At 35.1% G+C, this 22,816-nt stretch overlaps 1 protein-coding gene across 1 annotated transcript; it reads left to right on the top strand.

Moving 5' to 3' along the window:
- The first annotated feature begins 1,874 nt into the window (after positions 1-1,874).
- morc3a (MORC family CW-type zinc finger 3a) lies at positions 1,875-22,280 on the top strand. The gene is made up of 19 exons (XM_056465436.1): positions 1,875-1,942; positions 6,381-6,453; positions 6,688-6,820; positions 8,112-8,335; positions 9,409-9,565; positions 10,595-10,742; positions 11,081-11,212; positions 12,271-12,387; positions 12,489-12,586; positions 12,987-13,085; positions 13,166-13,294; positions 14,499-14,573; positions 15,216-15,258; positions 15,343-15,453; positions 15,554-15,620; positions 16,046-16,109; positions 16,347-17,502; positions 21,325-21,551; positions 21,645-22,280. Exons 1-19 carry the CDS (start codon positions 1,904-1,906, stop codon positions 21,796-21,798), a joined length of 3,246 nt encoding a protein of 1,081 aa, XP_056321411.1. The 5' UTR covers positions 1,875-1,903; the 3' UTR covers positions 21,799-22,280.
- The last annotated feature ends 536 nt before the right edge of the window (positions 22,281-22,816 follow it).

The raw sequence follows: 22,816 nt of genomic DNA, 5'->3' as shown, positions 1-22,816 counted from the left end.
TTTCATCCAACTGTTTATTGACTTCTGTAGAAAGAAAAGTAACCGACCGGAAGTGCAGCAATTCATTGAGATTTTCTTTCAAAATAATAGTTCGATTGTGGGTTGGTGGTACCATCAAGAGAAATTCAAACAAACGGAACATATAATTTTTCTAATTTTCTCTGACTTCTACTGAATCTGCACCTCCAATTAAACAAAAGGGGAAAACACCCAGTATTATGGTTTATATGACGTTTTACAATAAGTTGTACTTTGGGGATCAAAATGAGACATCCCAAATTGATTTCGACATCAAAATTAAATTTTAATAATAAATAAATAATTTTTATTGATAAACACACACACACACGCACACACACACACACACGCACACACACACACACATGTATATATATATATATATATATATATACATTTCAAATATTCAAATAATATTTGGGAAAATGGTTGAAATAATGTTCCACTATAAATCATCATACAGCATTTTCCTTCCAAATTTAAATGATTAAAAAGCTATTAGGTTAAAAACAGTGCTGTGCAGATTAATTGTGATTAATCTTATCCAACAAATCCAAAAAAAATGTTTCTTATTCTTTAGTCTTTGTTTATATTTAAAAATAAAATATATATGTATATGATAAAAAATACATATTTAAATATGTATGTGACAAAAAAAGTTGTTCAATGTATGTGTGTATCACATAAACATAACAAATGTATAAAATACACATTATGTATAAGTGGATATGATTAATCACGATTAATCTTTTCCCAGCACTAGTTAAAAGCTAAAATCTAAAAGCTATAAAGCCTCATATTATGTAATTTCTTTATTAATAATACATGAGTAACACAATCTCCAAAAAAACTTCATTTGAACAGTATATTCAATCCTCACAACTGCACACAGCATGATCATTCATTCATTCATTTTCCTTTGGCTTCCGTCCTTTTATTCATCAGGGGTCCCCACAGTGGAATGAACCATCAACTTATCCAGCATATGTTTTACATAGCGGATGCCCTTCCAGCTGCAACCCAGTACTGGGAAATTCCCATACACATTCACACACACACTACAGCACACACTAGTTCACATGTACTGCATGTCTTTGGACTTTGGGGGAAACCAGAGCATCCAGAGAAAACCCATAGCAACACAGGGAGAACATGCAAACTCCACACAGAAATGCCTACTGACCCAGCCGGAACTCAAACTAGCGAATTTCTAGCTGTGAGGCAAAAGTGCTATCCACTGAGCCACTGTGTCGCCCCGGCATGATCATTATTTCACAAAAACAATTTGTATTAATGGTGCTGTGGGTAGCACAATCGCCTCATAGCAAGAAGGTTGCTGGTTCGAGCCTCGGCTGGGTCAGTTGGCATTTCTGTGTGGAGTTAGCATGTTCTCCCCATGTTCGTGTGGGTTTCCTTCGGGTGCTCTGGTTTCCCCCACATGTCCAAAGACATGTGGTACAGGTGAATTGGGTTGGCTAAATTGTCCGTAGTGTATGAATGTGTATGGGTGTTTGCCAGTGATGGGTTGTGGCTGGAAGGGCTGGAAAATATGTGTTGGATAAGTTGGCAGTTCATTCCACTGTGGCGACCCCGGATTATTAAATGGACAAAGCCAAAATGAATGAATGAATGAGTGAATGAATGAATTTGTATTAATTATTAATGATTAATTACATATTTTATTTAATATAGTAATAGTATTTATTATTATTTTTTTATTTATTATTAATGTTATTTATTTTATTTTTATTATTATTGTTATTTATCATCATGACTCAAACTCATTCTTTGAGCTCTTATTTTGAAAAACCAGTTTGCGAGTCGTTCCGGATGTTGCACTCACACCTCTGGAAGTTTTGTATCGTCGCGGGTTGGATGTTCGAGGATGGCGGCGCAAACGGAGAGAGGCATTCTACTCAGTGCGGTATGAAGGCTTATTACATCTCTTATTACAACCTGACATGTGTAATTAACGCATAGCAGTAGGCACAATGTTAACAGACGATATACTGAAAAGTTATTCGCGAGAATTTCTCGCACTGTTAGCATTGTCAAGTTGACGGGTTACATGTCATTTTAAATTCCCTATGCGTTTGCTCTTGATATATACAACAACTGATGTTTCTGACGTGTGAAACGATTAATTGTCGTTTTATACTGTTATGCATTTGATTTCCCGTGACGCGTGTGTATGTTGACCTATCCGAAAGGCTCAGAAATTAAATTTGACTTTCAGTTTTGTTTCTCTGTCAGTGGGATTTGTCTAATCGAGACTGAGTCGAGCTGTTATTCTTTATAGTTTGAAAACCGACGTTCGCGCATCTTTAAACTTTGTCTGTCCAAAGTCTTTAAACTGTGTTTATCCAAGCCCCCCCAGTCTGATGTGTAACTCACAATTAATATAGATGAAAAACAGCGGCTCCGTTTGGGCATAAACGGAATAATGCACAGAAACTTTCACAACTTTGCGAATGGACAAGGTGAGTAACGCAGTCATATGAATGTGACTCAGATCAGATTAAGTGTGAATGAAAGATGTCATGTTTCATCTTCTCTTGGTATGTTTTTAAATATTACAAAGGTGATGACTGACAGGTTTTCACAGTTTATTAATACTAGTAAATGAGGATCATGATTTTTTTGCTTAAAATAAAGATCACAATTTTCTCACGATTCTGTAGATGTAAAATAAAGGTTAATATGAGTAGGCTATTATTATTAATATTATTATTATATTATTAATATTATTATACTATTATTATTATTTCTCAAACATAAAACAACAACAATAATATTACATGTACAGTTGCAATCATGGTTATTCAACCCCCTGAATTAGTAGCCCGCCTGTTTATTTTTTCCCCCATTTTCCGTTTAGCAGAGGATTGTTTCAGCACATTTCTAAACATAATAGTTTTAATAACTTGTCTCTAATAACTGATTTATTTTATCTTTGCCATGATGACAGTAAATGATATTTTACTAGATATTTTTTAAGAAACTTCTATACAGCTTAAAGTGACATTTAAAGACATGTATAACGATGGTTTGTTCTGTAGACTATCGAAAAAAAAATTGCTTAAAGGGGCTAATAATTTTGACCTTAACATTTTTTTTAATTCTGCTTTTATTTTAGGCAAAATAAAAAAATAAGACTTTCTTCAAAAGAAAAAATATTATCAGACATACTGTGAAAATTTCCTTGATCTGTTAAACATCATTTGGGAAATATTTAAAAAAGAAAATAAAATTAAAAGGATTGAATAACAAGGATTGCAACTGTAGGTGCTAAATTTTGTATAGATTTGCAATAGTGGACTTGAATAGGCTTTAAATTGTTTCCGGTCAATAATCCACAGTAAAGTAATCAGAATACAACTATTCATAACTCTAAAACACAATATGATTATTTAAATGATGTTCAATGTACTTCCCATGTGGCTCCCAAACGAATCACAAACTGAACGTTACTTACAACGTTATTATCTGCAATTCACAGCCTATGCAGGTTCTGTCCACTAATGTAGACTTCATTCACAGGCGTGCGCACACTCTCTCTTTGGTAACAGCTCAAATTCAGCTCATGTGTTTTTTTGTGGCCGCGAATACATCATTACATGAAGACAGAAATGACATTTTTGGGTGACTTATCTTATAAATACAGTATGTGACCATTTGGAGGTGTTCACGTTGCTGAGAAGAAACCTATATAAAACAATGTGAAGACTTGTGCGACCGCCTTTGCTTCTCTCCTGAACTTGAAAACATGATTGGCAGAATCGTGGAAATGCTGGATTAAGATTGTCTAGGGGGTTGAATCGAAATCACAATCTTTTTTTCGATTAACTGTGCAGCCCTACTAGTACTAGTTTGTTTTTTGTGTATATAACATGATAAAAAGGGTCTCTGTTAAAGTAATCTAGTGTAATTCCTCCGAAATATCATATTAACATACCTTTAACCAGCCTTTTAAAATGGGTGGTTCGTAATTCTCATAAAGTGGACCCTTTCACAGTCGTTCGCCTCATTTCTATTAAATTATGAGGTTCAAATACAGCTAAATTATGGTTTAAATACTGCTAAATAAATTATGAGGTTCAAATTTAGCTTGTTGGATGGTGATCATAACCACACTTTTTGATGCAACAAAAATATTTCCTACTTTTTGTCAAAGTGCTCACTATACTGCCATACACCATACATGTTTACAAAAAAATTGTGTTTGTTTACAAATGTGCATTATGTTATAACAGTTTTATGAAAAATGTAATCAGATTACAATTTAAAATATTTTTTAAAACAAAGAAATATGAAAAAATACTTTTCATATTACTTTTTAAAAAAATGCTAATTTATTATCATTCATTAAAAAAAAACAATAAGACAATTTTGATAAACAATTAAACAAAACAATTAGGAATCTGATAAAATTAAATTAAAAACCATAGCCTATAGGCAAATAAAAATCAGTCAGAATATGTACATTTAAATAATAATTTCTAATTAAATTTGTCTTAAAGCCTTCTTTTATTAGTTATTTTCTATATAGGGGCCAAATTCTGGACTTTGTCAGTAGGGGAGTGGGTCTATCGAACCACTTAAACCCTCCCTGGCTTTGGGCCTGTTTAATGCAATTGTAAATCTGAAGTTATAAACAATAATAGAATAATTGAAATACTGATTAATTTCATCATTTAAGAAGTTGATGTCATCATTTTTTCACCCTCATGTCATTCAAAACCCAGAATAGAAATTGAGATATTTTTAATCTGTGAGATTTCTGTTGGTGAGTCAAAAATTTCAAGATTCAAAATGTTCAGAAGGACAACTTTAAAATCCTCAAGTGGTTTAGTCACACTTTAATCAGAGTTTTGTGAAGGAATACTGTTAGATTTTTTTAGAAAACAATAAAACATTGTGTATTTATTTATAGAATTTATCTATGCTTGTAGATTGTTTATTATATTTTATGCAATTTAAAATGATAAATGATTCCCAAATAGAGATAATTAAGCCATATGGTGAAATAGAATTTATATTGCAATATATATTGAAGAATAACAAAATATTGCTATGTCAGATTTTTCCAATATCAAGCAGGCAGCCCTACATGTAGGAATGGATTTAAGATGTTTCATTTTAGTTACAAAGTTCTTGAATCTAATTTAGATGTTTCAAAGTTCTTGAATCTAATATTGAAATCACAAAAAAACTATTAGTCCAACAAGTATAAATTATAAGCAGTAATGATGACATGTGTGATCATTTAATAAAATAAGAAATAACACACACACACACACATATACACACACACACACACTCACACAAATTGTGCAAAGATACAAATAAACATTCAGCAAATTTAATTCAATTAATTCATTAATTTTCCTTTGGCTTAATTCCTTTATTCATCAGGGGTCACCACAGTGGAATGAACCGCCAACTTATCCAGTAAATGTTTTACACAGTGGATGCCCTTTCAGCTGCATGCCAGTACTGGAAAACATCCATACACACTCACATTCATACACACACACTACGGCCAATTTAGTTTATTCAAATCACCTATAGTGCATGTGTTTGGACTGGGGGGGGTGGGGGAACCGGAGCACCCAGAAGAATAACCAACCCGAACACGGGGAGAACATGCTAACTCCACACAGAAATGCCAACTGACCCAGCCTAGACTCAAACCAACGACTTCTTGCTGTGTTGCCTCAATTTAATTCTTGTTAACAAAAATCCCCAGCAATATTGAACTCCTTTAAAGCAATACAACACCCTCCTTCAATCTTACATTTAAATAAAACACACATCTTACATATTACAATATGAAAAACTATGTATAGGTAGAGGCATTCTATATGTATTTTTTTATTCTTTCATTTTGATAAGACTCTTGATTATTTTTGGAAAATGGTGCATTGATGTGCATTTCCAGGATGAAAGAACATCTTGTTGTGAAAAGAAGAGGTTAGATAAGCATTTTGAAAAGCCATTCATAGGTTTAATGTAGTTTGAAAAATATATTTGACCTTATGGTAGGTCTGTCTTAAAAATATTAAAGTCCTCTGAGTAATGGTGCTGTCTATTTATGTTTGTTTTTTAAAACAAGACTCACCTGAATGTTATTTGAAGTAAAAATGTTTCTTGATAAATAGCTTAAAGCTTAAGCTTATAGCTTAAAGCGTAAATAGCTTGTTGAACTTTATAATAGCTCAGAAATATAAAGAAAAACGTATGTGCAAGTCAGACTGTATGCACATTCTTACAATAAAGATTTCTAAAGCAATCCATGCATTGATAAAATGTATTTTAGGATGCTGCTTATAAAGTTTTCTGTCTTTTTAACCCTTTTATAGCTTAATCCAAAGTTTCTTCACACCAACTCCACCAGCCACACCTGGCCCTTCAGTGCCATTGCAGAGCTGATAGGTGAGTGGACACTTCTGATAACACTCTTTGTTACAACAGTGGGTGTGTTCCCTTAACTGTATGATGCCTACGAATTGATAACATAGTTTCACTCTTAATTTTATTGTATTGCACAAAGACAGATCAATTTGAAGAATTGTAAGGCTCAATTAAGGAAGTGAGACTCCTTACTCAAAAGAGAGTTTCGGTTTGCTTCATTTGAACATATTTTAAATCTATCATTTTTTTCCTCAGACAATGCTTATGACCCAGACGTGAGTGCTAAACAGTTTTGGATTGATAAGACTGCAATCAGAGGTGAAGACTGTCTAATTTTCATGGATAATGGATTAGGAATGGATAATGATAAGATGTTCAAAATGCTCAGGTGGGTAAGAATGAAAACCAGCATTTTGGGTACATGTTTGGAGAAACTCCCGACACGTATATCTTTGAGAAATATATCTTTTCTCATATACCTTTGACATATATCTTGTATCTTTTTCACCCTTAAATGTACTTAAGTGACCTTGTGAAATGAAAGTGTCATGCTGCCTTGTGAGAACCCTGAAGTGTTAACAATATATGTGGAAAGTATTAGATTCAGAAAACTTTGTATACTATATGATAAGAGGTTTATTTATTGCTAAATTTCGTAATCCCTGGTAGTCCTTTAGGCAGGTACTCTTCAGATTTTTGTAGCCCGAAATAATAAATTTAAGTAGCCCCGAACAGAAAAGATATTATTTGCATTAAATGCATACATTTACTAAATAGAAAAGTTATAATGATATTTGTTTTAGGCTACAAACTTTTATTTATAATTTGTAGCCTACAGATAATATAAGATTACACCGCGTTTACTGATATTCTGAATACCTCCATTCAGCTCCCACTGGATTTGCCACCTTATCCACCCGTTTATGATGATTTTACAATCATTACTTAGATTTTTACACTGTATGCCACTATTAGGCAAACACACAGCGTTCCTCTTGTGTGAGAGCTCATATGCACAGAGAAAGAGAGAGAGAAAGCTTGTGCAAAAGAAAAAAAAATAGCATTTTCGTTTTGTTTGTAATGTTTATCATGTTAATTATGTCTTGTACCCTGCTTTTTCACATGTGTGTGTATTTTGGGCTTATACACACCAATTATAAAATGTTGGCCTGTTAAGTGCCTCAAGTTTTTTTTCTTCTTGCTTTTCTCACTTTTCTCCTAAGATGGGAGGAAATCGTCTACTGATTGTTAATTCAGTCATGTTGATGTGACAGTCAATTAAAACAATCCTAAAATAAACCTATCCTTGACTTTACTAATTATTTAGGTATCTCGTGTAGCAAATCCAATGAGGCGGGTAATGACAATTCCCTCCAGCCAAACAGTATCTGCAGTGTTTACACATCACATTTTGGTAATGGTATGGCTCACTTTGAAACATTAGCTGAGGTGGTGCTTAATACCGAGTGGAAAACCCCCCAAAAGTGAGTTGAACCAAACCGTGCTATACAATTTAGTAAAAAATTGTCCTTAGAGAAACAGAATGGGACATCAGCTCACTGTCAGTGGTTATTGTGTTGTTTTCATTTAGCACAGCTGGTATATTTAGCTCATGAACATGTAGTAAATATTGAAATTGTATGCATAATTTTAATTTAGGTTGCTTCTCTCATTCTCAGTTTTGGCTTCAGTGACAAGGAGACTATAAATGGCCATGTCCCAGTGGGCCTCTACGGCAATGGATTTAAGTCTGGTTCCATGAGGTTGGGAAAGGACGCCATTGTGTTTTCCAAAAATAAAGAGTCCATGTGTGTGGGCCTACTGTCCCAGACGTACCTTGAGGCGATACAGGCAGAGAATGTCATTGTACCCATTGTCTCATTCAAACGCGTCGGACAGTCAAATATCCTTACCTTTCAAATGAGCCCAGAAAGAAGGCATAGATACTACCTGACAAAAGTTCTGTGGTCGATCCCAGTTGTAAGAGCAACAAATAATAACTTGACTTCGAGAAGGTAGATTTTTCTGATGAATCATCTGTTGAACTGCATCACAGTCATCAGAAATACTGCAGAAGACCTATTGGAACTTGCATAAAACTCAAATTCTCTCAGTCAAGTTTGGTGAAGGAAAAATCATGGTTTTGGGGTTACATTCAGTATGCGAGAGATCTGCAGAGCAACATCAACAGCCTGAGGTATCAAGACATTTGTGCTGCCCATTATGTTACAAACCACAGGAGAGGGCAAATTCTTTAGCAGGATAGCGCTCTTTCTCATACTTCAGCCTCCACATCAAAGTTACTGAAAGCAAAGAAGGTCAAATTGCTCCAGGACTGGCCAGCCCAGTCACCAGACATGAACATTATTGAGCATGTCTGGGGTAAGATGGAGGAGGCATTGAAGATGAATCCAAAGAATCTTGATGAACTCTGGGAGACCTGCAAAAACGCTTTCTTTGCCATTCCAGATGACTTCATTAATAAGTTATTTGAGTCATTGCATAGATGGATGGATGCAGTCGTCAAAGCTCATGGGAGTCCTACACAATATTAATTCTTTTTCCACTGCACTATGACTTTATATTCTGTACTGTACATTATTTCTGTTAACTGACAATACTTTTGTCTAAGTAAAGTCAGACCTTACTGTCCTGATTAAATAATTCAAAATCAAGGCATGATCACATTTTATTTTGGTAAAATAAGCATAATTTAGAGGCCTTTTCCTTTCATATAAGCCACTTCTGACACCAAATGATCAACTAGAAGTCAAGTTATTATTTGTTGTTCTTAAAATTTGGAGAGTCGACAAGACTTTGGTCAGGTTGTGTAAACAATATACCTGGAAAAAGTAGAAATTACACATTGTAGTCAATAATTTGAATTTGAATATAAGTTTCACCATTTGTTTTGATGTGCTTTGCATATGTTCATGTTCTCAATTTGACATCTATATCCTTAACCATCCTTCTCACTGCAACCTGAGGCACAACACGCAGCAAGTCTCCATGATATCCTGCAGTACTCTCTGTTCCGGACAGAGACAGAGCTGCTCTCTGAGCTCAAAGCCATCAATGCACATTATGCCAATGAGCGCACTGGAACAAGAATCATCGTCTGGAATCTCCGCAAGTGAGCATGCTGTTAATCCCTGTTTACATCAAGGATGAAAACTAGAATAATAATAAACAATTCAGTTTTTAACATTGCACTAAATGTAACATAATAGCAACTATAAAAGTAATTGCACAAAATAATAGAATTGCAGTCACTTCCAATACATTTTTTCAGTTTTTCAGGTTGGTAGATACATGATAGCTCACAAATATGCTATTTAGATTTGCTAAATTACATTTTTATGAGATTACGTTCCATTAAGGCACTGAGAGTTCAGCATGTGATCTGATGAATAAATAATAAATAAAAAAAGTCATTAGCTTAATTCCATAATGCAGTCTACCAATAAAAACATATAATAATTTGACTTGGTAATATAATGATGTCTTCTGGCATTAAAGTAAATGAACACAAGTAAAAAAATCTCTTATATATGCATTTATAATACATTTCTCTATTTTATATGCATTTGCTCTCTGTTCTCTGTGTCCCTTTTCAAATTGCTACTTATCATATCATGTCAGACACAAAAAAAGGTTAAAGCTCTGTTAAAAAAAAGGTTAAATGCTCTGTTTTGGCAATAATTAATGAGACTGTAGTATTATGATGCATGATCTAAATCAGGGGTGTCCAAACTCGGTCCTGGAGGGCCGGTGTCCTGGAGAGTTTAGCTCCAACCTTAATCAAACACACCTGAAGCAGCTAATCAAGCTCCTACTAGATAAACTAAAAACTTTCTGGCAGGTTGAAACAAGTTGGAACTAAACTCTGCAGGACACTGGCCCTCCAGGACCGAGTTTGGATCTAAATAATCTCCTCATTTAATTTTCTATTGAATGTTGTGCCCATTCCTTTTAATTGATTCGTTTTTAACTTTAATAATTACAGAGAATACTTTTTATTGTCAAATAAAAAAACTGGCAAAAACTGTTGGTAAATCTAGAATTTGGTGTGAACAGGTCTTTAAAAATAGGGAAAAGATCAGCTGATCATGTAGTTTGGAGCAGTGTTTAGTAACATTAGATTTATTTTTTTCTGCTACAGAACATCATCAGGAAAATCGGAATTTGACTTTGACATAGACCGCTATGACATTCAGATTCCAGCTGAAGTATATGAGAATGAAAAAGAAAAATACAAGCAACCCTGTCGCACATTTCAGTCAAGTCCAGAGAGTGACTTCTCCCTGCGGGTGAGTAATTCATGAGTAAACTGAGTAGATCTAACAGTGTACAGTCTAAAACAGGGATGGGCAAACTCGATCCTCGAGGGCCGGTGTCCCTGCATAGTTTTGCACCAACCCTAATCAAACACACCTGCTTGTAGCTTTCTAGTGATCTTGAAGACACTAATTAGGGTGTTCAGGTGTGTTTGATTAGTGTTGGAGCAAAACTCTGCAGGGACACCGGCCCTCGAGGATCGAGTTTACCCATGCCTGGTCTAGAATGTTTATTATCAGTTGGTCTGTGACTACTTTATGCATTACAGATTTCACAATCGTATTCTGTGTCTATATGTTATCTTTCCTAGGCGTACTGTAGCATCCTGTACTTGAAGCCCAAAATGCAGATTATCCTTCGTGGACAGAAAGTGAAGACCCAGCTGATCTCCAAAAGCCTGGCGCACATTGTCAAGGATAAATACAAACCCAATTTTCTAAATGTATCCACACAAGCACAAAGAGGCTAGCTTTTGATCCACGGAATGCTAATGAGACAGAAAATGTCCATTTTAAAGGTGAAATTAGAGGTCAACCAAATTTTGGTAATCAATCATTTCCAAGGGCAAAATCATTGTCTGGAACAATGTTGTTTAATTAGCGTTTGTCTAATGGTGTATTCTGTCAACATGGATTAACTATAGATAAACAGAGGTCAGGTGCCTGTGCTGAATTTAATAATAATTTATTGAATTATTTAACCAGGAATGTCCTGTTGAGATATAATATCTCTTCTACCAGGGAGCCCTGATCAAGACAGACAGCATAGGACAAAGTTACAAAAAAAAAATAAAAAATATATATCACAACACATAAACACACTCACACACAAATAGTATAAACCATAATCTAAATGAATAGTTCACTCAAAATGAAAATTTACTCTTAATTTACCCATCAAAGATGTAGATGACTTTCTTTTATTCAGTATATTTTCAAATTTAACTGAAACCGCAGTCTCCATGTTTATTTTAAATGCAAATCAGTGGTTACCCTCCCTTTGAGCCACAAAATACATACAGTTGACGTCAGAATTATTAGCCCTCCTTTGATTTCTTTTTTTCTTTTTTAAATATTTCCCAAATAATGTTTAACAGCAAGTAAATTTTCTCAGTATGTCTGATAATATTTTTTTTTCTGGAGAAAGTCTTATTTGTTTTATTTTGGCTAGAATAAAAGCAGTTTTTAATTTTTTAAAAGCCATTTTAAGGTCAAAATTATTAGCCCCTTTAAACTTTTTTTTTTTTTCGATTTTTGTTTGTCTACAGAACAAACCATCATTATACAATAACTTGCCTAATTACCCTAACCTGCCTAGTTAACCTAATTAACCTAGTGAAGCCTTTAAATGTCACTTTTGCACATTTTAAATGTTTACACAACATAAAATCTATTTTCAGTTTTGACTAAATGCATGCTGTTTTGACCCAGAATTTTAATTCAAAAGCAACTTGACACAATCTGAAGGTATTCATTTCCTTAAGTCATTTCTTCTGAAAAGGAACGCATCCCCATCACATTTGGCTATAACACCAAGAGCAAAGAACATTACGGAGTCATGATGTACCATAAAAACAGGCTCATCAAAGCCTATGAACGTGTTGGATGCCAAAACAGGGTAACTATGTTTTATTTGTGTATTTATTGCTTACATATAGCTTTATAGTTAATTTCTTGTACTAGTTGAGTATCTAATGTATTTGCATTTTTGATGGAAAGGCAAATGAGAAAGGGGTGGGGGTCATTGCAGTGATTGAGTGCAACTTCCTCAAGCCAACACACAACAAGCAGGACTTTGACTACACTGAAGAGTACAGGTGAGTGTGAAACACTATAGGCAGATTGTTATAGAAGTTTACAGTGAATATTTTCTGTTTGAAATATATAAACTTTCTGTCATTCATTCATGCATGTAAATATTCATTGCATAACCAGTATTTACAATTTAAATGCTTTGACTAATTATGAATATCTTATTTTGTGAGCTCGTTTGCTATTCAGCGTTTGATTTTTCATGAGGCAGGGAGGGTTACAAACAATACAGGTAATTACAAGAACAGCAGAACCATTAATGTTTTGTTCTCACATTGGACTGTTTGGTAATTGAATCATCAATCTCTTTTACGCTTGACTTGAGTTTTCAGGAGCACGTTCTGTTTTCTGAAACAGGGAATTTATAATATAGCAGTCTGGGCTGTTTATTGTTTGTCAACACAGGAGAACTATAACCACATTGGGTGTGAAACTGGAAGAGTATTGGAAAGCAATCCGCCATAAGAAGGGATTTGAGAGCACCTTGCCAATGGAGGATATACCGTTAGTTTACACTTAAAGCAGAAGTTTGTTTGTTTACCGTGTTTCCATATGTAAACTTTGTTTTGTTGTTCAATGTAAAGGAAGCGTCCTGATCAGAACTGGGTTCAGTGTGATGAATGTCTGAAGTGGAGGAAACTTCCAGATGGCATAGACATGAATAAACTTCCTGACAAATGGTTCTGTCGAATGAATCCAGACCCCCAGTTCAGGTTGGTTTGAGCTGACTTTTCAGCATTTAGCTTCTTATAGACTTTAGACTTTACACACCTGAAAAACTTATTCACTGTTGCTCTTATAGTTGTGTAAATTGCTTCTTTGTCCTCATTTGTAAGTCGCTTTGGATAAAAGCGTCTGCTAAATGACTAAATGTAAATGTAAATAAACCTCCATTGGATATCAGAATTATTTCATTCCGTTTGCATTATCTTTTAATATATTTCATAAAAGGTTTATCTATGCAAATCTTTGACATCGTAACAAAAATTTCAGCTAATTGATCATTTATATTTATATTACAAAATAATGATAAAATAAGTCATTAAGTTTGTCAAATGGCAAATAAAATTACATCCGGTAAAAGTGATACAAGGGGTCAACGTTAAATAAAAGGCGCCATTCTAAATCAAAATACAAAACTGGATTATCACATAAAAGACGTGCGAATTAATCAGCATTTCAATCCAACGAGTCAAAGCGAACAAAATCGCCACTTCCTGATTAACAGGCGCCAAATATCAACAGTAAAAACTGAATTTGCTGCGGTAAGAGAAGCTGCGTCAATCTTTTCTTCATCTAATAAATGACTTGCGCCTTAGAAGGCAATCCTGACACGCAGTGAACACGCGGTGGCGTTTGAAGGTGTCAGACGCTGAGCATAGACACTCTTGATTCTGGAGGTCATTAATAATATAATAACACTAATACTTAAACGGTAAGGTGTTTTAGAATGACCAAAACAACAGTTCAGATGGTTTACAATGTGCTCAGCCTGCTGGTTTGTCCATTCATACACATTTTCATTATCACATGATCTCTTATAACAAAATCACATGACCTTTTTTTAATGCGCATACTGAAATTTGTGCGGTAAAAGTGTTTCCATCGTAGTTTATGCACATCTTTTCTTATCGAATAAAAAGTTTATACTACTTAGTTATGCGCATAAGTTTTTTACGCACATTTTCACATTTTATGTGCATCATGGCGTTTTCATCAACCGCTTTTTTTATGGGCATAAGCAAAATGGACATAAAAATAGGTGGATGGAAACATAGCTTGTAATAGGTGTGACTACAAATGTACTATTTAACCATACATTAACTTGCCATTTATAAACAAATGTAGTATCATATTACGTGTGTACACAAATCTCTTAGTGTGCCTTAGTTTAAACAGTTACTATTTCTAATTCAGGCGATGTGAAGAAAACGAAGAAGCTGAAGATTCTGCAGATGAAGCCTCAACCTGCCTGAAAACATACAAAGAGTAGTAAGTAAAATCATTTGTTACAGCTATTCACTTTTGTTACCTATATATAAATATACAACAGAAGATATATTGAAGAAAGCTGAAAACCTGTAATCATTGACTTCCATTGTAAAAAATACAAATACTGTGGAAGTTGATGGTTACAGGTTCTAGCTTTCTTTCAAAATATCTTCTGATGTGTTTAACAGAAGAAGGAAACTCAAGTAAAGGGTGAGTAAAAGATGACAGAATCTTAATTTTTAGGTGAACGACTGTTGCCTTTTAAAACACATTCTGAGTCTGAAGGGGGTCGCACACCGGATGCGGCACGCACATTCGAATGTTATTTAATATGAAACTATTCAGATGGAGCTCTGTGGCACAGCAGAAAAATAAACAGAGTCCTAAGTCGTAGCTGGGCACCACAGACAGCCGCTGACTTGCAGCACTGGTGTATGTACACTGATAGAAATGTATGTTTGGAATTCTAAAATGCGTGGCACTGCGTAGCGTGGCATGTCTCTGAGTGGCGTGTGATCCGGTGTGTGATCCACTTGAGGATGTGAAGAGCTACTAGTGTGCATGCCAAATCTTAAAATCATGGTAATTATGCATGACATGAACACACGCACTAATGTTTTGTTTTTATTTTAATGTTAACAGTGAGAGAAACCTCAAAAAACAGCAGGAACAGAAAAAAATTACGGTAATTTCATATGATGGCTTGTGTGTTTTTGTCTTGTATTTTTTATCTTTTTTTATAATTTAATTGGTGATTTCACTGGATTAGGCAGAAGAAACGAGGTTAAGACAGGAACAGCAGAAAAACGCAGAGCTTATCAAACAGAATGAGAGTCTGAAAAGGATGCATTCAAGCCTTGTACGTCAGCTCCACCACAATGTAAGGCTTTTGTTTTTTCAATCCAAGCCCAGTGAAGCAAATATTATTCACCAATAATCAGAATAAATTGAACTCTCGCTTTACCTTTTTGTTTCCATAGCCCCCATCATCACCTAGATCACCTACAGTCTCTTGGCAAGCGATGAGCCCTTACAGTTCACAAGCTGGTGAGGCCACATTTTGTGCATATTTGTTTTTTATACCAAACCTAAGTTATCCAAGGCTCCTGACTGACAAACAGCAAGGTCTAACTATGTGCCACCACATAACTATAGATGTGTATACATGTATATTCGAGTCCTGATCGGGAGGTAACGTTCGATTACGATCGAGTCTGAAATCGCATGAACGGGCCCATTTTCCGATCACATGAACGGATTTGGACATCCCTATTCTTATTGTCCTTAGACTACTCTTTTTCATTAGAAATTCAATATAAACCAAATAGTTAAACCTAATTTTACCGTAGCCGTGGGATGCAATACCTGTGGTTTTCATTATCTACAAATGTATTTAAAATTAGGTTGTCACAGTTTTTACAGATTTTACTGTTAACCAAAGTGATTTATATTATTACTTAACTTTTTTACAGCGTCTAGCCCCTCAGACAACATGCCAGTGATTTCAAATGTCTGTTCACTCTCCACTCCCAAAAGGTACATCATTCTATTTCTTCTCATTCATTCATTTTCTTTTCGCCTTAGTTTCTTTATTAATCCAAGGTCGCCACAGCGGAATGAACCATCAGCATATGTTTTACGCAGCGGATAAATAAACCCTTTCAGCGGCAACCCATTTCTTTCGTCTGTTCTTTATTTTTTATTTTAAATAAATTATATCTTAATTAATTATCATTTTTGCAGACAATATAATTGAAATCCTTTCTCCCGCAGGGTGAAAAGACCTTTAAGTCTGTCCCAGAGCCAAACAGCAAAAAAAGCAAGACCACACGAAGACTACTCGATCAACACACCAGAAAGTCCATCAACATCCGCAGCTGCGTTAGACGTCAGAACTTCACCTTTAGGAAATGCAAACAACAATGTCAATATCAGCGATGACAGCAGTGAAGATGATGACATTGTGATTGACGAGGTCCACAGCACACCAAGACCCAAACCATCCACCTTTGACCTCTCGAAGGTGAAGACAGAAGTAAACAACAGTGACAATGCAATAGAATTATTCATGGAGTGCAACGATCAAGCTTCAGTGGACACTGAAACTGAAGACACCAGAAAGGGACCATCGACTTCAGAAGGCCAAACCAGCACAACGACCCAAACTGAGTGCTTGATTATAAAGAAAGAGGAAGACCAGCAGACGCAAAAGAAAGAAACTGAGATCAAGAAGGAGGAGAACAAGAATGATCCAAGAGCAATAAAACAAAGCCCTGGTGAAGTGGAAGGTGGAACAATCAAAGAGTCTATGGAAGTGAACACATGTAGTAGTTCAGAAGTTTCCAGAACAAATCCAGATGCTATACCAAAGGAAAACTCACTCAGTTTGGAACAACAGACAAAGTCAGATATTCTAAACCAGGGAAGTAGGCAATCTTCCAGCACCTCGCTTTTCCCTAACAGAGAAATAGATATTTTGCCAACCAGTGAAGCACAGAAGCAACAGGATAACCTGCTAGAAATCCTGGAGGCCACAGCTCAGGAAAGAGATAACTTCAAAGAGAAAGTTCTGGAGAAAGAAATTCAACTCTTGAAACTGAGCATAAAGAAGGACCACAGCCATCAGAGCATCCAGACAGATCCGTCAGAGGACTATAAGACTCTTTATTTACAGGCCAGTCAGAGCATCCAAAAGCTTACAGAAGAGAGAGATGAGCTGAAAATGAAGGAGGAGGCCTTGCTGAAAGGCAAAGCTGAGAAAGAGGCACAGGACAAGGTGTGTCGTGAGCGATTGACTGCTGAGAGTGAGGGACACTCGTCAACAGCAAATGCATTTGCAGATGCAGATGATGAAATGGCTTATCAGGTGGACTTTCTTCTGAGGGAGCTGGACACACGCAACACAGAATGCCAAGAGCTAAGGTGTAAGGTAAGGTTTTTGGCAAAATTCGAAATTCCTGTATTTACAGTGTTCATTTTGTTAGTGATGGTTTGCCTGCAGTTTATATTTGTTCATCATTTACTAATTTACTCTGTTTGTTCCGAACCTTTATAACCTAAATGTAGATAGAAAATATAATGTAAAAAGAAGTGGGGTCTGTATTGTCCAAGAAATGCTGTTTCACACATCAGATTAGGGCTGCACGATATCAGAATCAGAAAGAGCTTTATTGCCAGGTGTGTTCACACATAAGAGGAATTTGTTTTCGTGACAGAGCTTCTGCAGAGCAACAGGATTACAGAGACAGGACAAAAAACAGATAATAAATATATTCTAGAAAATAGAAGTAAGAAGTGAATGCAAATATACAAATTGACAAGTGTATGTACAGATATATTACTATTTACAACGTTATACGTCGAGCCGTTATGTGCAAATTGGCATGTAAAGTGTGTTGTTAAATAAGTGTATATGTGCATAAAAGTGTATGGCATGTAGTGATGTTGGTTCCACAATTATAATCATCAAGTGTTCATGAGATGGATTGCCTGAGGGAAGAAATTGTTTCTGTGTCGGGCTGTTCTGGTGCGCAGTGCTCTGTAGCGTCGACCAGAAAGTAAAAGTTCAAAGAGGCAGTGTGCTGGGTGTGAGGGGTCCAGAGTGATTTTGGCAGCCCCTTTGCTCGCTCTGGATAAGTACAGTTCTTGGGGAGTAGGAAGGGTTAGAAGGGGAGTAGAATTTTGTGATAGTTTATTTTGCTGTTTATATTGCGATATGAATACAATTTTGGCAGACGATCTGAATAGCTCTATTTGGAATAAACTTCATCATTAACTTAGATTGTAACAATTTTGTAGAGCAGTGAATCAAAGAAATTGTAAGAATAAATAAATAAGGTAGAGCAAAGATAAAAGTGAAATTTGTAGTCAGATATTTAGGTACAGTAAAACCACAGATAATGACAGATCACGATATCAGCGATTTATACACAGGGCCATCCACAATATATCATGTATTTTGTAAATGAAGAGGGAAAATGCCTCAAAGTTAAAGGATGTATTGTTTTATTAATTGGAAATATATTTTTAGAATTGCAACATACAGTTGAAGTCAGAATTGTTAGCCCTCCTTTGATTTTTTTTTATTATTATTATTATTTTTTTTTTTTCTTTTTAAAATATTTCCCAATTGATCTTTGACAGAGTAAGGAAATTATCACAGTATGTCTGATAATATTATTTCTTCTGGAGAAAGTCTTATTTGTTTTAATTTGGCTAGAATAAAAGCAGTTTTAAAAAATTTTTTTTAACCATTTTAATGTCAAAATTATTAGCCCCTTTAAGCTGTATATTTTTTCGATAGTCTACAGAACAAAGCATCATTATACAATAACTTGCCTAATTACCCTAACCTGCCTAGTTAACCTAATTAACCTAGTTAAGCCTTTAAATGTCACTTTAAGCTGTATAGAAGTGTCTTGAAAAATATCTAGTAAAATATTATTTACTGTCATGATGGCAAAGATAAAATAAATCAGTTATTAGAGATGAGTTATTAAAGCTATTATGTTTAGAAATGTGTTGAAAAAAAAAACTTCTCTCCATTAAACAAAAATTGGGAAAAAAAATAAACGGGGGCTAATAATTCTGACTTCAACTGCATCTATATGTTTGATCCGCCATTACGAGAAGCGTCACCTCATGCATATCGCTATTTTGTCCTGCCCCTATTATTGAATAATCAAATGTAATGTAAAATGTAAACACTGTATATTCTTCATTGCTGATCAACTATAATAATCAAACTTCACATTGCAGATGCTGCAATAAAAAAATTTATGCTGCTTCCCAATTCACATACGCCCTAAAAGTATGCACTTTTTTGTGAAGGAAAAGTATATACTTTTGGGTGTGTAACAGATTGGTATGCAAACTTTGGGACATACTACTGAGCCCTGTTGTGTCAATCATCCACACATCATCCACATTTCTTTCATATTTAAATTCCTACCTTATAGGAGAAGCAGCAGCAGGATAATCTGCCATTCACAAGTCTTTCATGCAGAGAAATCTCCTCAGGTCTTCGGATAGTTATGCATTCAGACAATAATGTCCAAACACGTCTTTATATAAGTTTAGTATTGTTGTTGCAGATGAAATATAACACAGAAAACGCCATTTAAATATTTTCCAGTTGGCTAGATATTAATCAACAGTCATACAAACATCTTTACCAAAGCCTCTTTACTTGACGGTTGGTCTCGCGCTTCCATCATGTTTGTAGTTTAATTCACGTCCAACGTGCAATGTACTGTGGTCAGTATCAGGGGTTAGAGTATGAACGGTTATACACTTAAATTTTACCAGAGATAGTAAACCATCCAGGAACCTTTGGCATACTCTTTTCAACATACTACAATTTGGGACATGCTAATTCTATTTTGAAATACTATTTAGGACGGATAGTATGCGAATTGGGACGCAGTAATAGTAATCCAACCTCAGTGCCAGATAGCCCCTCCCCTTCTGCTACATAAGCAAAGCAGCCAGCAACCATTTAGTGCTCGTGTTCAACATTCAATTGAATCAATTCATCATCTGAGTATTTAAAAATCACTTAATCTTTTCAGAATTTTCAGTGTGAATGCACTACTTCCACTATTTATACTACGAAATGGTGTAGAATAGTGCATTTTAGATGCATCCACTGTCTCTCTGACAGTAAAAAAGGAATCAAATGCAGTCAGTGAAAGCTCAACTGCATACACAAGAACAAACCTTATTTTTGTCACAAAACTTGAGCAAGCTGAGCTCAAATGTGCTATGTATGTTCATTGATTAATGTTCAAATGTGAATAAAAGTCTGAATTAAATCTTAAGATCTAAATAAAAAAAAACAGTTTAGTTGACAAAACAGCACTCTCCTCTCCATATGCACTAGACACTTTCTTATAAACACTTTGTAGGTCTAGAAAAACATTGTGCAATCCTGAGTGTGCTTCCTGCAGTTGAGTGGCCTTAAAAAAAGTCATCTGTAGAACACACTCTCTCCTCTCCATATGCACCAGACACTTTAGTATACACTATGTACTTATGCACACACTCAACAGCATAGTATGTGTATGTAGTGTCGTCCCAAATGGAACACTAATGGTTTTTTACTAAGCGGACATTTAAACCGTTTCCCAGATGACGTCTGACGGATGCCAAATTGGTGAAATAAATGACCAAACTACCAAATAATACCTGCCATGAGTATAACCGCATTCACCATCGGTGAGTGGTGTAATCACTCTCGTACGAGAATTGTGCTTTCACAATCCAAAATAAATAGAGTAATCCAACATCAGTGCCCAAAAGCTCTACCCCTTCTGCTACATGAGCAAAGCAGCGGCTGTTGAGTGCGTGAAGTGTCCAACATTACACACTTCTGTTACGGGTGAATAAGTGCATCATCCAAGTATTTAATGTGCACTAATTCGTTTTCGTGTTTTCAGTGTGAATCCACTACTTACACTATTTATACCACAAAATGGCGCAGAATAGTGCATAAGTATGCAATTTGGAACGCACCTTTTGTCTTTTTCATCTGTTTTAACCTTCTAAGTTTTGGTTGCATGATTCTTTATTTAATTAATTATACTGGTGAAAGGGGTTAACCATTAAGCTAGTTATACGTTGACCAGGTCACTATAACTACCTTTTTTTACCTGCAGGAATGTCCATTATTTGATCAGTCAGGCTTAAACTGTTTGGCTTTTTTTCTTTCTTTCGTTCTTCAATACTCACAAACTCATTTGGATATTCAAAGTTGGAAAGCCTGGAGCAGGAGAAAGCGAGCTACGAGCAGCTGGAGAAGGAAGTCGAAGAGCTCAGGAAACAGAGAGAGCAATGGAGCAAAGCAAGTGGAGATAAAAACACCAGTGCAACACACACATGCAGCGCAAGCACAGCTGCAGTCCTTGTGAATGGGATCAAAAATGATGGAGAGAGCACTGAAAGACCTGCTGAAGGACAGAACACAGGGACACCAGCCAAGTAAGACCCTTTTTCTGTTATTTCCAAGATTCTGTGCTTAATTAAAGGAGTCACAATCTAATGCACATATATAAATCTCTCTTGTGTTCTTAGGCTGAGGGAGCTGAGATGCAACGTTGCCCGTTTGTTGGTGACTTTTGTTCCTGCACTGGATCTCGAACAAGTGAACTATGACTGTGAGGTCATAGATGAAATTTTAAATCAAGTCATACAGGAGATTTCCCCTTCTGAGACCCGTTTTACTTAAAGCCAGCAGCTAAAGTGTTCAGCCTTTTGCAGGGTTTTTTTTTTGCATGGAGACAAAATGTTCAAATTTCAAATACACTTTGAAAATGTTCAAATTTGTTTTATTTATTTATGACTTTACATCCTGATTAACACATGCAGTTCATTGTGCCTGTTTTACATGCATTTTTACTTAATTCCATTCTCTTGGTATTCGGAATAAACGATTGTCAAGAGTAGTATTTGAGCTTTCTGCTACAAATATTAATCAATTGCTTATCAATTGTATGTCATTTTGTATGTCAAGTTTTTCGTTATGTTTCTCATGTGCAGTTGTGTGTATTTTCGATACACAATATTTTTGATACATGATACACAAATGGCAGTGAATAATAGCCATTGGATTAGGGACTTAAAATATGTACAGGCAGTTGTGTATAAAGTTGTACATAGTACCGTTTTTGAAAAGAGGGTTTAATATAAAATAAAATTTGCATTTGTTTGATTAAAAGATTATCTTTGTGTTTATTTGTTATATGGAAGACCACCAAACACACACACACACACACACACACACACACACACACACACACACACACACACACACAAACACACACACACATATATATATATATATATATATATATATATATATATATATATATATATATATATATATATATATATATATATATATATATATATATATATATATACACATACACATACACGTATATACATATATATATATATATATATATATATATATATATATATATATATATACATATACAGTATGTATATATATTTTTCATGGGACAACATTGCAGAAATAACTCTTTGACACAATGAAAAGAAGTCAGTGTAAATTTATTGTCCCCTCAAAAAAACTAAAAAACAGCCCCTAGTAACAAAAGTGAGTACACCCCTAAGAAAAAATGAGCAAATTGAGCACAATTAGTCATTTTCCTTCCCCTGTGTCATGTAACTCATTAGTGTTACACTGGCAACCAGGTGAAGAGTACAAAGGCAAGTGTGTC

The sequence above is a fragment of the Danio aesculapii genome, chromosome 9 (genome assembly GCF_903798145.1).
Source record: "Danio aesculapii chromosome 9, fDanAes4.1, whole genome shotgun sequence".
In the NCBI taxonomy this organism is placed as follows: Eukaryota; Metazoa; Chordata; class Actinopteri; order Cypriniformes; family Danionidae; genus Danio; species Danio aesculapii.
The sequence above is the reverse complement of the archived record's forward strand: the minus strand, read 5'-3'. Positions and strand labels throughout refer to the sequence as shown.